Below are 14,193 nucleotides of genomic sequence, written 5' to 3' on the forward strand. Positions count from 1 at the left end.
GGTTAAAAATCATATTATTATTATTTTGAATATGTGCAAGTAGGAAGTTATAATTATTTTTATTATGTTGAGATCTCAAAATTATTTAATTTTACTTTGGTAAATTAAAAAGAAATAAATTCTAATAGTGAATTTAACTTTTTAGGAGTTTTTCCTATAAAAAATAAAGATAGAAAGGAGAAATTGTGACCGAAGCTCATTTTATTTATAAAAATTAATCTCTCGGAATAATGTTTATGTTACATGTAAAAAATTATTTTATGATATTTCTAGTATTTTTAAAAATATCATTTAAAAATTATCAATTTACTAAATTAAAATCTTAGTCTATAATAAAATATAAAATAAAATCATAAAAATCAAATAAGAATTTTTCACCATGATCGGCTCTGTTATTGGTATTTAAAGGTTGCCAAAAATCATAGAAGGTGATTTTATGTAATTAATATAATATTGGCATGAATTACTTATTTTTTTTAATTATTCAAAATTTAAAATCCCACAAGAAGTAAATAAGAAAAAAACAATAACAACAATTGCAGTAAAAGAAATAGAAAGACAATAAAAAAAATTAATAATAGAGGAATGCATTGAGAGTGAAGTACTAATTAAAAAGAACTACTGAGGTAATGAAATGGAATAATTGCTTCAGTAGTAATAAAATTTAAAAAACATATGAGTGTGTTTTTGGGTTGTGATTATGTAACCAAAAATCACCAAAACTTGTACACAAATTTAGGGTTTGTGAGCTCAGTCAGTTAGTGTCTTGTGCAAATGTTGGGTTAAAGAGTTACAGTATGCTTATTATTGTAGTAAATCAAGAACAATGAAATTTAGCCCTTTTCCTTTCCTTGTATACACAACAACAATAACAACAAATCCTTTAAAAAGATGAGCAATAAAGTGAGCAAGACAGACAGAGAGAGAAACGTACAAGAAGAGCAAAATTCAGACAAGACAAAAGAGGGTACCCAGCTGAGCTTCCTCCCTCCTCCCATGGGAGAGCCAAAAGGCAGTAAAGTTTATAGAAGAAAGAGATACAGATATATAATAATAATAATAATAATAAGAATCAAATCCAAAGTTTGACTGGACCCCCTAAAAATTGAGAAAAAATGGAAAATTTTTGGAGGGAGAGAGAGAGAGAGGGTGGCAATAGCATGGCATCTCTCCCTCAATTTCCTCTTGCTTGCCTCTCTATCTAATATCTATCTCTCTTTCTTTATAGTTTCTTGTATTCTTTAATTCTATTCTCTCTCTCTCTCTCTCTCTCATTGATGTCACTTTACTTGGTCTATTAGGACTCCTCTTTCTCTTTCTTTCCTTGGTTTGTGCCAATATTTCCTCCTGCTTCTTCTTCTTCAATAATTCTTCATACCTTTTGCCTAAACCAGTACTAGTACTGCTTTGATGCAGCAGAATTAACAAGGTCTGTTGTTACTGCTGTTGTTTCTGCTGCTGCTGCAAAAGACAAGAAAAAAGAAAACAACTTTGAGTCGGAACAAGTCACTTACTCTTCTGGGTCCAATCTGAAATTTGTATTACTATATCAATTTTTTGTCTCTTTAAAAAAAACTTCATCTGTTGCTTTTATTGTTGTTTTTTTTTGTTTGGTGCTGGTGTTATTGTCCACTCGTGGAACCTAAATTCAAGTACGAAGGTTTTTTTTTTTTTTTTTTTCTGAAGAGTGACAACCGACAGTTCTGCAACATTACATTACATCGTATCATCTCTCTCTTTCTTTCTTTAACGGATTTTCTCTTATTGTTTCTTGGACTTGTACTCCAACTTGTCACAACTCCACAACTGCCTCTTACATCACTTAATAACACCAGGTATTGTCTCTATTTTCCTTTTCTTCTTTTTCTTTTTCCTCCTCACCTTCCCTTTTCTTTTTTTTAAATCTCTTGCCATTATTGTTGTCATTATTGTTGTTATTATTGTTATCTCTTATTGTGTTCATGATTTCTTGAATTTAATTCTCTACTTGATTGCCTTTGTTTATAGTGATTTCCACCATCTTTCTTTCTTTCTTCTTTTGTTTTTCTTTTATTTCTTTTTTTTTTAATACATGTTGGGTTTCTTTTCTCTTTTTTTTTTTTTTTTTAAATTTCAGATTTTGAAGCAAGAAATCACGGCTACATGTTTGCAAAGATTAAACCCAGAAGAGTTGAATTGAGAACAGATCTAAAACTGATATGGAGCAGCAAAGGGGAAGAGGAAGATTTGGGGTTTATTCCTTATAATTCAACTGCATAAAAATAAAAGGAAAGAGCTTTGCCCCGGAGCAGAAAGAACTATGATGAGAACAAAATAAGATATTTTTTTTTGGTTCAATTGGGATTATATTGTTGAAACAGAAATTTGAGACAAGAAAATGAAGAGAGAATGGAAGATGGTATCACCAAAAGATGGAATCTATAGCTTTGGTTGTTATATATTGTTTCTGCTACTAATCATACCATCACAAGCTAGAGAATTGGCTTCAACACAAAGTATCAGCAATGATGAAGTTGTGAGATTGTTAGCTTTCAAGAAATCCTCTGTTCAATCTGATCCCAATAAGTCCTTAGCCAACTGGACTGCAAATTCACCAACCTCATGTTCATGGTTTGGTGTTTCTTGCTCTCCTGATGGCCATGTGACCTCTCTCAACCTCAGTAGCGCTGGCCTCGTTGGCAGCCTGCACCTCCCTGACCTCACTGCTTTGCCATCTCTAAAGCATCTTAGTCTAAGTGGCAATTATTTCTCTGCTGGGGATCTGTCTGCCTCTACTGCTACACCTTGTGTTCTTGAGACTATTGACCTTTCCTCCAACAATATCTCTGACCCTCTTCCAGGAAAGTCTTTCCTTTCTTCTTGTAATTATTTGGCTTTTGTTAATCTCTCTCACAATTCTATTCCTGGTGGAGTTCTTCAATTTGGTCCTTCCCTACTTCAGCTTGATCTTTCAGGAAATCAGATTTCTGATTCTGCTTTCTTGACTCGTTCTCTTTCTATCTGCCAGAACTTGAATTACCTAAATTTTTCTGGTAATAAGCTGTCAGGAAAACTTAATGTTACTCCTATATCTTGCAAGAGTATCTCAGGCTTAGACCTTTCAAATAATCTGCTCTCTGGGGAGATACCTACTAACTTTGTTGCAGACTCACCACCATCTCTCAAGCATCTGGATCTTTCTTGCAATAACTTATCTGGTAGCTTCTCCAATCTGGAGTTTGGGCACTGTAACAATCTTACTTTACTCAGTTTGTCACAAAATAGGCTTTCTGGAACTACGTTTCCAAATAGTCTGAGCAACTGCCAAGTTTTGGAGACACTTGATCTTTCCCGGAATGAGTTGCAACTCAAGATTCCTGGTGCCTTGTTAGGAAGTTTCAAGATTTTGAGGCAGCTTTCTTTAGCAGGTAATCAGTTGTTCGGCGATATTCCTTCTGAGTTAGGACAGGCCTGCGGAAGTCTTCAAGAGCTGGATCTATCAGCAAATAAACTCACCGGTGGCTTGCCGATGAATTTCTTATCATGTTCTTCTTTGAGGAGCCTAAATCTTGGAAACAATATGCTTTCTGGAGATTTCCTCACTACTGTTGTCAGTAATCTGCAGAATCTGAAATTTCTCTATGTACCGTTCAACAACATAACTGGTCCTGTGCCTTTGTCTCTGACAAATTGTACTCAACTTGAAGTGCTTGACCTTAGCTCTAATGGCTTTACTGGCAATGTACCTTCTATATTCTGCTCGCCTTCAAAATCCACTCAACTGCACAAGATGCTTCTGGCTAACAATTACCTGTCTGGGAAGGTGCCCTCAGAGCTTGGAAGCTGCAAAAACCTGAGGAGAATTGATCTTAGCTTCAACAATTTGAATGGTCCCATTCCTCCAGAGATTTGGACATTGCCAAATCTTTCCGACTTGGTTATGTGGGCAAACAACCTCACGGGTGAAATTCCAGAGGGCATTTGTAGGAAAGGAGGAAACCTTGAGACTTTGATTCTCAACAACAATCTCCTCACTGGAAGCCTTCCACAGTCCATTGGCAGTTGCACCAGTATGATTTGGATTTCAGTTTCCAGCAACCAGCTTACTGGAGAAATTCCTTCTAGTATTGGTAATCTCGTTAACCTCGCTATACTCCAAATGGGTAACAATTCACTCTCTGGACAAATACCACCTGAGCTTGGCAAGTGTAGAAGCCTCATCTGGCTTGACTTGAACAGCAACGACCTTTCTGGTTCTCTACCACCTGAACTTGCAGACCAAACTGGCCTAATAATTCCTGGAATTGTGTCAGGTAAGCAGTTTGCATTTGTAAGAAATGAAGGGGGGACTTCTTGCAGAGGAGCTGGAGGACTCGTTGAATTTGAGGGAATTCGAGCGGAGAGGCTGGAAAATTTCCCAATGGTCCACTCATGTCCAACAACCAGAATATATTCTGGCAGGACAGTTTACACATTTACCAGCAATGGCAGCATGATATACCTTGATCTCTCCTACAATTCCCTGTCAGGAACTATCCCTGAGAATTTTGGTCTGATGAGCTATTTGCAGGTTCTGAACTTGGGGCACAACAAGCTAACTGGAATTATTCCTGACAGTTTTGGAGGATTGAAAGAAATTGGAGTTCTAGATCTCTCTCACAATGATCTTAAAGGATCTATTCCGTCATCTTTAGGGACGCTCTCATTTCTTAGTGATCTCGATGTGTCCAATAACAATCTCTCTGGTCTCATTCCTTCTGGCGGTCAGCTGACTACTTTCCCAGCATCAAGATATGAAAACAATTCTGGTCTTTGTGGGGTACCATTGTCCCCATGTGGATCTGGGGCACGCCCACCAAGTTCTTATCATGGGGGAAAGAAGCAGTCTATGGCAGCAGGTATGGTCATTGGCCTCTCATTTTTTGTCTTGTGCATCTTTGGCCTCACTTTAGCCCTATACCGAGTGAAGAAGTTCCAGCAAAAGGAGGAACAGAGAGAAAAGTACATCGAAAGCCTTCCAACTTCAGGTAGCAGCAGCTGGAAACTTTCAGGTGTTCCTGAGCCTCTTAGCATAAACATTGCCACATTTGAAAAACCTCTTCGCAAGCTGACCTTTGCCCATCTACTTGAAGCTACCAATGGATTTAGTGCTGACAGCTTGATAGGGTCTGGAGGTTTTGGAGAGGTTTACAAGGCACAACTAAAAGATGGCTGTGTTGTTGCAATTAAGAAACTTATTCATGTTACAGGGCAAGGAGACAGAGAATTTATGGCAGAAATGGAAACTATTGGAAAAATCAAGCACCGGAACCTGGTTCCTTTGCTGGGTTACTGTAAAGTAGGAGACGAGAGGCTGCTTGTATATGAGTACATGAAATGGGGAAGTCTGGAGGCTGTACTTCATGATAGGTCCAAAGGAGGCTGCTCAAGGCTCGACTGGACAGCAAGGAAGAAGATTGCCATAGGATCAGCAAGAGGCCTTGCATTCCTTCATCACAGCTGCATACCACATATTATCCACCGTGACATGAAGTCTAGCAATGTTCTTCTAGATGAAAATTTTGAGGCCAGGGTGTCGGATTTTGGCATGGCACGATTGGTGAACGCTCTTGACACACATCTCAGCGTAAGCACACTTGCAGGAACTCCAGGTTATGTTCCCCCTGAGTATTATCAGAGCTTCAGGTGCACAACAAAAGGGGATGTCTACAGCTATGGTGTCATACTGCTTGAGCTCCTGTCAGGCAAGAAGCCAATAGACCCATCTGAGTTCGGCGATGACAACAACCTTGTTGGATGGGCGAAGCAGCTTCATAGAGAAAAGAGAAATAATGAGATACTGGATTCTGAGTTAACAGCGCAGCAATCTTGCGAGGCTGAATTACATCAGTATCTGGGAATTGCTTTTGAATGCCTTGATGACAGGCCTTTCAGGAGACCAACCATGGTACAGGTAATGGCCATGTTCAAAGAGCTTCAGGTTGATTCTGAAAATGATATCCTGGACGGTTTGTCACTAAAAGATGCAGTTATTGATGAATTCAGAGAGAAAGAATCTAGTTCATGATGATCAAGTTTTGATTGGAATAGCTAGAAGGTTTTGTTCTTCGGGCCAGCTTGCTTCTGCCCAGGCAAAGGATGAGGATATGGGGTTATCCTTCAAATATCACCTACTGTAAATAATAGAAAACTCAATTAGACAGAGAAAAGTTGCAGGAAATGTGGAGAGAACAAAGTAATGAGTCTTTGATCGGTTTCTCAACAATGGGTAACTTGCATTTTTTATTTTCTTTCTTACTTTTCTTTGGTCATCATGTCTGTTACTCGAGCCATAAAACTTTGCTTCTTTTCCGTTACCTACTTTTATCTGTCACAGTTTTGCTAACTGATGTTTCGCTATTTATTTGTTAAGATTCTTTTGCAATTTCTGCTGTTTATAGGAGTTTAGAATTCAAGAAATGAGGACAGTGTTTTTGTAAATTTGTAGTAATAGCATTATTATTGAGAAGTAGATCATAATTTTATCACTTGCTTTTTGTTTTACTGAGACTTTTTCCAGCGCCAACTATTTCCTGTTTTCTGTTTCAAGCATTAAACTCTTACTACTTTCCTTTTTCCGTGAGACATTTAAACACCCTGTTGCATCGACGTACATCTCTGCTCATTGAACTTCAAGCATAGCTGGCTATTTTTCCAAGTTTTTGCATTTCAGCAATATTTAAGTTTCGTGGCAGAAGGAAATGGATTGGTTTCTGTTCCACTCTTTCCATCAATATTGGTTTTATTCTGAGGACCTTATATATATATAGTAATTTTTTTCTTTTTAAATTTTAACTGCGCTACAATCAAGATCACAAGCAAAAACGCTAATTCAACATTGTTCTTTAGAGGTAACACAGGACAGATGACATGTTAAATGGCAAACATTCTTCTTTTATAATACAACAAAGCACTGTAAGACTACTGTTAACCTGTAAACTGAATGGATTATGAGGGGAATGTTGTATGTATGTGCCAGAATTCTTTGGATAAACTTGAAATGTTTTCTGCTGAGCCCAATTCAAGTTTTCTTTTTTTTGGAAACAGCCCAACTCAAATTAAGACAGCAAAAAATGAAAATTTCCATGGTATATGGTAAAAGAGGGGTTCTGACCCATTTCAGTAAGGACATGCATGTCACATAAAAGATTCAATTTAACATGTTCAAGTGTTGACAAATTGGGCTCTTTATTCTTTTCTTGTAGTTGCTACTAACTTTCCATGTTCTTCAATAGTGATAGTGCAGTTTCCTTCTGAGTATCGAATTTGTTCAAGTCAACTAGACAAAGTATTTAGTTCCACAGCAAGTTGGATCTCAGTTCATGTTTTGGGTTCTTCCATTTTGGATATTACATCACATGACAGAATTTTAGCAGCAATCACCATGCTTTGCCTTTCATGGTTTTGCTTGCAGAATATTTGATTCGAGAAGTGCAAGATTTTATGCTACAGGACTGGAATTTTGCCTTCATCTAATTGCATTAGCTTTTCAAGTATTCAAATGTTTAAAAGGGTTACTAATACTAATATAATCCAAATTTATGACTGATTTAGAAATTTTGCTTCCATCTAATTGCATTAGCTTTCAAGTATTAAAATGTTTAAAAGGGTTACTAATACTAACTAAAATCCAAATTTATGACTGACTGCTTAAATCAAAGCTTTTTCAATTTTCTTTTGTGATTTTGTCATGAGCCCATGATCTCAACCACAGGCTTGCCTCTTTATGTTTTCTTTTTAGTAATTCTTATTGCCAGTTAAGTGAAAATGACTTGATTAGTATTTGGAGAAGGTTTTAAGCATCTGTTCACAGTATTAATAAGAGTATAAGGTGGAATGAGTAAAACCAAAAAAGGGAATTCTATCATTACTGTAGGAGCCCTATTTTCTTGTGTTTGTGTATAAAACAGAAAGTAAAGAATCTTGCACCTAAGTCACAGACAAAAGCTAGCATTTATGTTTCTATTTTGCTGTTGTTGAGAATAAAAGTAGACACATCTATTATTATAGGTGCTGCCCAGTTGGTCAAATTCTTAATTTTATGTTTCTTTCTGTCACCATCTGCATGTTTCATGCAAATACATATGTATATATATTTTGGGTCCTTTTCTATATATGATCCAAAGATTGTGTTTGCTTTGTTTGAATCAAGATTAGGAATATTAAAATAACATGCTTATAATACCAAATGATCTTTGTCTTTATTCATCAAGCATGCTCCCATGATGTTTTTGACACAATCCCTGTGGTTGATAATTATACGTTTTGTGACCCTTAACATGTACATGTCAATCTCCCATGATTCCTGATTTAAAATTTCTTTCTACTGATTCTCCTTTCCTATAATTGCCTCTCCCACTAATATCATTTCATTCTTTTCAAAGTAATAAATAAATAAAATTTATACTCTAGTGTGGGCCCATTTTTCACACCCATTTATTTTGAAACTTAAAGCATTATATATATATATATATATATATATATAACTAGAATAAACTGATATCCATTGATTAATTTAAGAAAAAGTAATCTCTCTTTCTTTATCAATTGGTAAATGATTAAAAGATGAATATATTAAAATAAATTCTTTTGTTTATCCTGAGCATATATTTCAACTAAACCGAATAGAATGTACAATTAACAAATTTCTAAAATCTTAAAGCTAAGCCATTCTAAAATCATGAATTTACATACATCGATGGATTGTCTGTAACTTTTTTTTTTAAAATAAACAAAAACCCAAAATTATAAAATCTAGAAAAATAATAAAAATACCCTTGTTTTTTATTTATTTTTTTTATCAAAATAAAGTTTTAAAAATATCAAAAACACAGTTTTAAAATTTTCTTTTCAAAGATACGGTATTGGTTATTTTATACTAAAAAAATAACCAAAAAAATCAAAAAATAATTGCACCATATTTTTTTAAAAAATAAAACATAATATTTTTAAAAAACTTTATTTGATAAAAATGATATCTTTTTAGGATATTTCTGAAAATTTTCTTAAAATATATATACTCAATTCTGTGTCTATATTTGAAGATATATTCTGTGCCCACTTCTAATCTTGATGAGTATAAAAAGATGGGCTACAAGTAGGGATATAAAACCCAATAGTCTTGTAGCAAGAAAATATGGGCCAATGATGATCGAATAAAAAGTCCAAGAAGTGGGCCCCATATGGCCCACAAGCAAAGAAAACCTGAAAAAAGGAAATCATTGCAGGCATGGAATTCAGTCCAAGCAGAGGTCCATTGACAGGAAAAATTTTGGTTTTTCTTTCTGACTCAAAAGTGTTTACCTGAAAGAGTCCAAATTTCTTTGATTCATTCACTCAATTCCCAACCTTTTTCTCCCTCTTTTTTGAATTTATCCCACTTTTTGGGGTCCCATCCAATACTAAATTGCTCAGCTTTTTCTTTCAGTTGGAGACAAGAAGCTTGGGACAGTGATGCTGCATAAGCAAAGGGAGGAAGGAGGCTGTTCGTTCTACCATGAAAACTAGGACATATCTTGCAACCAAAATTATCAAAGCAGATTTATATTTTAAAATTGACTTAAATTCTAAGTTTATATCTAAGTCTTTTCACTTTGTCTACACCTATTTCTACTATACAACATGTGTATAATTAATTAAAATTTATATTTCTTTAAAAATATGTCATTTGGTACTATTTTTTTTTATTATTTTTAAGTTTATAATATTAATAAAATTATAAAAGAAATAACCAGAAATCTCCATCTCAATCCTATATTCGCTTCAAACCTTATTTGCCATGCTCGGTTCAGTCTCGACCCTTTATAAAGCAGTGATGAAAAACTTAAAATCCGTCTTACTCATCTCATTGCTATTCCTATTAATTTATTTCTCTAATTTGTAATATTCCTATGAGTATTAAGAAAAAAAAAACATATGGTGTGAGCTCTAATGCTGTTGTTGCCCTTTTCTTGCAGTTCAATAGAAGATTCCAAGATTTGGGTTGTCAGTAGTGACCTCTAATTTATGGAATGAAGCTGCTGGAACCAGCATTTCATGTAGGGATGGGATCTGGGATGGCCAGCCAAAAGAATAGGGTTGATTTTGAGACATGAGTAGTGTTGGCTGCATTGAATTTTAAATGGCTTGGGGTGGCATCACATTGGGTAGCTCAGCAAAGTGAAAGGTGAATCAGTCTTACATAGGGGTCCACATTTTCATGCCCTTTTTTTTTTTTTGGCTTGCTAAGACAAAAATTGGAAGAACAACAATGGTATTGTTAAAAAAAAAATTAAAGAAAATAAATAAATAAAAAGACAAAGACTTGGTCAAAGATCATCTTTTTGACTGGGTTGTGTGTGTGTGTGTGGACTAAGTTGTTGTCTTGTTTGCTGTTTAATTTTTTGATGAATTAATCCCTCCAATTGGCACATCCTTAACATATGACAAATGCATCTCTCTCTTCCAGTTTTTAGATGCCAGTTTTTGTTTCATTCTTATTTGATAAGTTCTATTTATTTTGTTTTATTTATTTTCTTTGTTTTCCACGAGACTTCTATAAAATAGAAAATAATATTTTAATATATTTAATTAAAATTTATAAAGAAACTTATCTCGTTTATAAAAAAAATAAAATAAAAATAATAAAACCGAAATAGATATTTTAATACTATGGAATGCATTGACTATGAATTTATTCAAAAATTCTATCTATTTAGTTAAAATTTAGTTTAGTTATAACTAATTTCATAAAAAATTAATTATGTGTAATGTTAAATTAATCTTCATTTCAATTAAAACATATAAATTTTAAAAATAAAGTGCAATTTGGCCACTAACCTTGTCACATAGGCTCAATTTAGTCATTTCTAAATTTATGAATATTCTAACCCAAATTTTTGAATATTTTATTTAAATTAATTCTATTTTGAAAAAAATAAAAAACTATTATATTAATTATATAATATTATTTAAATTATTTTATAATTTTAGTAATATTAATATAATTAAGTAATAAGTAGCTACACCACCGTTATTTTTAGTGAAATTACTCTCATTTCTACCGCCCTCGGCACCTCTACTATTGTAAATATCTCTTTCACTGTCATTATTAAAAAATAAACAGTAAAAGTATTACGACAATATTTATTTTTATTTGTTTTATTTAAATATTAATATATAATTTTTAATTTAAATAATTTAATATAAAATTTAATATTTTTTAATTTTTTATTCCATCCATTTTTTTTAGGAAGTTTATAAATTTATTTTCATTTTTTTTAAAAATATAGCTAATTTGAACTAAATATATAAATACTTCAACTAAAATGTACAAAAATAACTAAATTGAACTCAAATAAAAAGATTAATAGTAAAATTGAACTTTATTTTTAAATTTTAAATTTACACATAAATTTTATAAGGAATTGTTAAATCTAGAACTATCCCAGAGCCTGAATTGAATTGACAATTGGCTCATAACTGCTGGGTTATGATTCTTTTAGGAAATAGATAATTATCAGCACTATGTTTATAGACAGTTTACGTAGTGTTAGAAGTAGGGGAAAATAACCTATTTTTTTTAATAGATAACAAAAATAATTAAACGAGGAAGTATGTTAGTGTTTGTCACTTTCAAAAAAAATGATTAAAAATTAAAGATTTACCCGAACAATATTATATATTAAAACGAAGCTTTCCCTCTCTCTCTAGACTTGGACATTGCCGACTTCACCTAATAAACATATTTCAAATTAATTTGTTGTTGTCTATATTTACTTTTTTCTTTGCACCAATTGCAAAAGTAAATAATAAGTATGAGAAGTAAAATAATAATTTTAGATAATAAATCGGCTAAGATGTTAACCCTTTTTGCCTTTCTTTAGATTTCAAATCAATGGTGATTCATACATATTTTTAGCTTTCTGCCCGCTAGATCATAAATATAGTAAAAATGAATTATTTACTTTTAAATTAATCATAAGCTAGTGCTTATGATATAAAAACAAATTCGAGTGAGTAAATATATATATATATTTTTAATTTTTATCTTTTGACACGATAATTAAGAAAAAAAATCGATTATTTTTTTATTAGATTAAAAAAAGAAATTTGACAGAGGAATGGAGGTAGCACTGTTTTCTTATTTTTTTATCAGATTAAAAAAAGAAATTTGACAGAGGAATGGAGGTAGCACTGTTTTCTTATTCACGGGAGGTTCACCGAATTTTGGACTATATAATATAGTAGTCATCTTTTGATACTAACCTTTTAACCGACCACACTTCTTCTTAATCGATTATTATAAGGTAAGATCAACTTAGGGTTTTTGCCTGGGATTGCATTATGTAATAGGTTGGATTAAATTAACTTATTCTTTTTTATTGTTGTTTATTATATTGTAATATGAGATTAAATGTTTTGTTATTTGTGAAAAGTGTTAAAACATGAGATTTAAATGATAGAAAGTGAATTTGGGATTTTGATAAGATTAGTTCTTCTTTTCTTTCTTTTTCTCTAAACTAAAGGAAAGTAAGCTTTGTCTTTTCATGACTATGTAATCTATTTAATAGATTTTTATTTTGTTGAAGCTATTGCTAATGTAGTTTGTTTTGCTCCAATATCAATGTCCTTATTTTATGCATCAAATATCTTCTTCTATGATTTTTTTGTTGTTGTATTTATTAGCATTTCATAAAGCAAATTGAATTATTTTCTTTTTAGTAACAAATGTGGGAAAAAAACTCATACTTAAAACTTTACTCAAACTAAAATATGTATTTATCACTAAATTAAGTTCATAGAAACAATAAAAAAAATACTTTCATTTCATTTCCAAAATGTACATAATAAATTCCCATTTCTTAAACCTCTCCTTATTCAATCATAACCACAAATTAACTTAATCAAACAAAAATAATATATATAGATAGCAATAACTTCATATTAATTAAGGATATCTACTTCCAAACCTCACAAAGAACATAGCACTAAGCCTACTTGCAAAAATAGAACCTCCATTTGTATTTTCTCTCTTCCTTGAGGACACTCTACACTATATATATACTATTATACATCTTCTTTTTCTTCATATGCATGAGAGTGATATTTTTGCGCCTTTTTTTAATCTTATATTGGTAACTAGTCAATTAATGGTTGCCTATTAACATGATTTCCTGAATGCCTGATGTGATTAATGAGGTTTGGCGCTATGATGCTTTAGGTCTGCATAGTTTATTTTGAATAAGATCCAAAATTGTATTAAGGCCCTTAGGACTTTACATAGTACAACTATAGGTAACACTAGAAGCAAAATCAATTAGTTCATGCATGAAACTAACCAGTATCAATAAAATCCTAGTGCTCACCAAGTTATTGAGAAAAATAATCTTGTTAACCAAATCAATCAACTTTGAAAGCAAGAGGAACAATATTGGTTTCAAAGATTTAGTGTCCAATGGCTTTAACATGGTGATAGAAATATCGCATTTTTTCATGCTAGTGTGGTTCATATAAGGAGTAGGAATAGGATCCTCATGCTTGAAGATGACCATAGAGGATGTTTGGAGAATAAGGATGATATTAGTATGGAAGTTTGTAGTTACTTTTAGAAAATTTATTCTAACCACGGGATACAGAATCCTAATGATGTTTTAGATTGTATTTCCCTAATAATTTTAGAGAAAATTAATATAGACATGCTTAAAGAGGCTTTTAAAGAGGAGGTTAAAGTAGTCTTTTAGTATGAGCCCTACAGGGCTTCTGATCCTAATCGGTTCTTAATTGTATTTTATCGGAAGTTCTGGCATGTTGTTAAATATGACTTAGTGGTTGATATAAATAAATTCTTTAGGAATAAGTACTTACTCAAAGCCCTTAATTAGGCTCATATTATCCTCATTTCTAAAATTTTAAGTCTAGAATCTTTGGATCAATATAGGCCTATAAGCCTCTGTAATGTAGCCTATAATTTTTTGTTGAAGTCTTAATTAATATGCTGAAACCTTACCTTTGTTTAATCATTAATAAAAACCAACTTGCTTTCGTGCCTTATCAACACATACAAGATAATATACCAATGGTCCATGAATATCTCCACTTCTTAAAAAAAGCCTTGTGCTGCAAGGAATGCATGTTTAACTCTTAAGTTAGATATTGCAAAGGCTTATGATATGGTTAATTGGAAGTTTCTTTAGA

The 14,193-nt window shown here is 32.6% G+C and overlaps 1 protein-coding gene across 1 annotated transcript; it reads left to right on the forward strand.

Annotated features, from left to right (window-relative positions):
* Positions 1 to 999: 999 nt before the first annotated feature.
* Positions 1,000 to 6,506, forward strand: LOC8260452 (receptor-like protein kinase BRI1-like 3). Its single transcript, XM_015725416.3, has 2 exons — positions 1,000 to 1,835; positions 2,117 to 6,506. The coding sequence occupies exon 2, from the start codon at positions 2,378 to 2,380 to the stop codon at positions 6,044 to 6,046; it is 3,669 nt and encodes a 1,222-aa protein (XP_015580902.2). The 5' UTR covers positions 1,000 to 1,835; positions 2,117 to 2,377; the 3' UTR covers positions 6,047 to 6,506.
* The last annotated feature ends 7,687 nt before the right edge of the window (positions 6,507 to 14,193 follow it).

The sequence above is a fragment of the Ricinus communis genome, chromosome 1, assembly GCF_019578655.1.
Source record: "Ricinus communis isolate WT05 ecotype wild-type chromosome 1, ASM1957865v1, whole genome shotgun sequence".
In the NCBI taxonomy this organism is placed as follows: domain Eukaryota; kingdom Viridiplantae; phylum Streptophyta; class Magnoliopsida; order Malpighiales; family Euphorbiaceae; genus Ricinus; species Ricinus communis.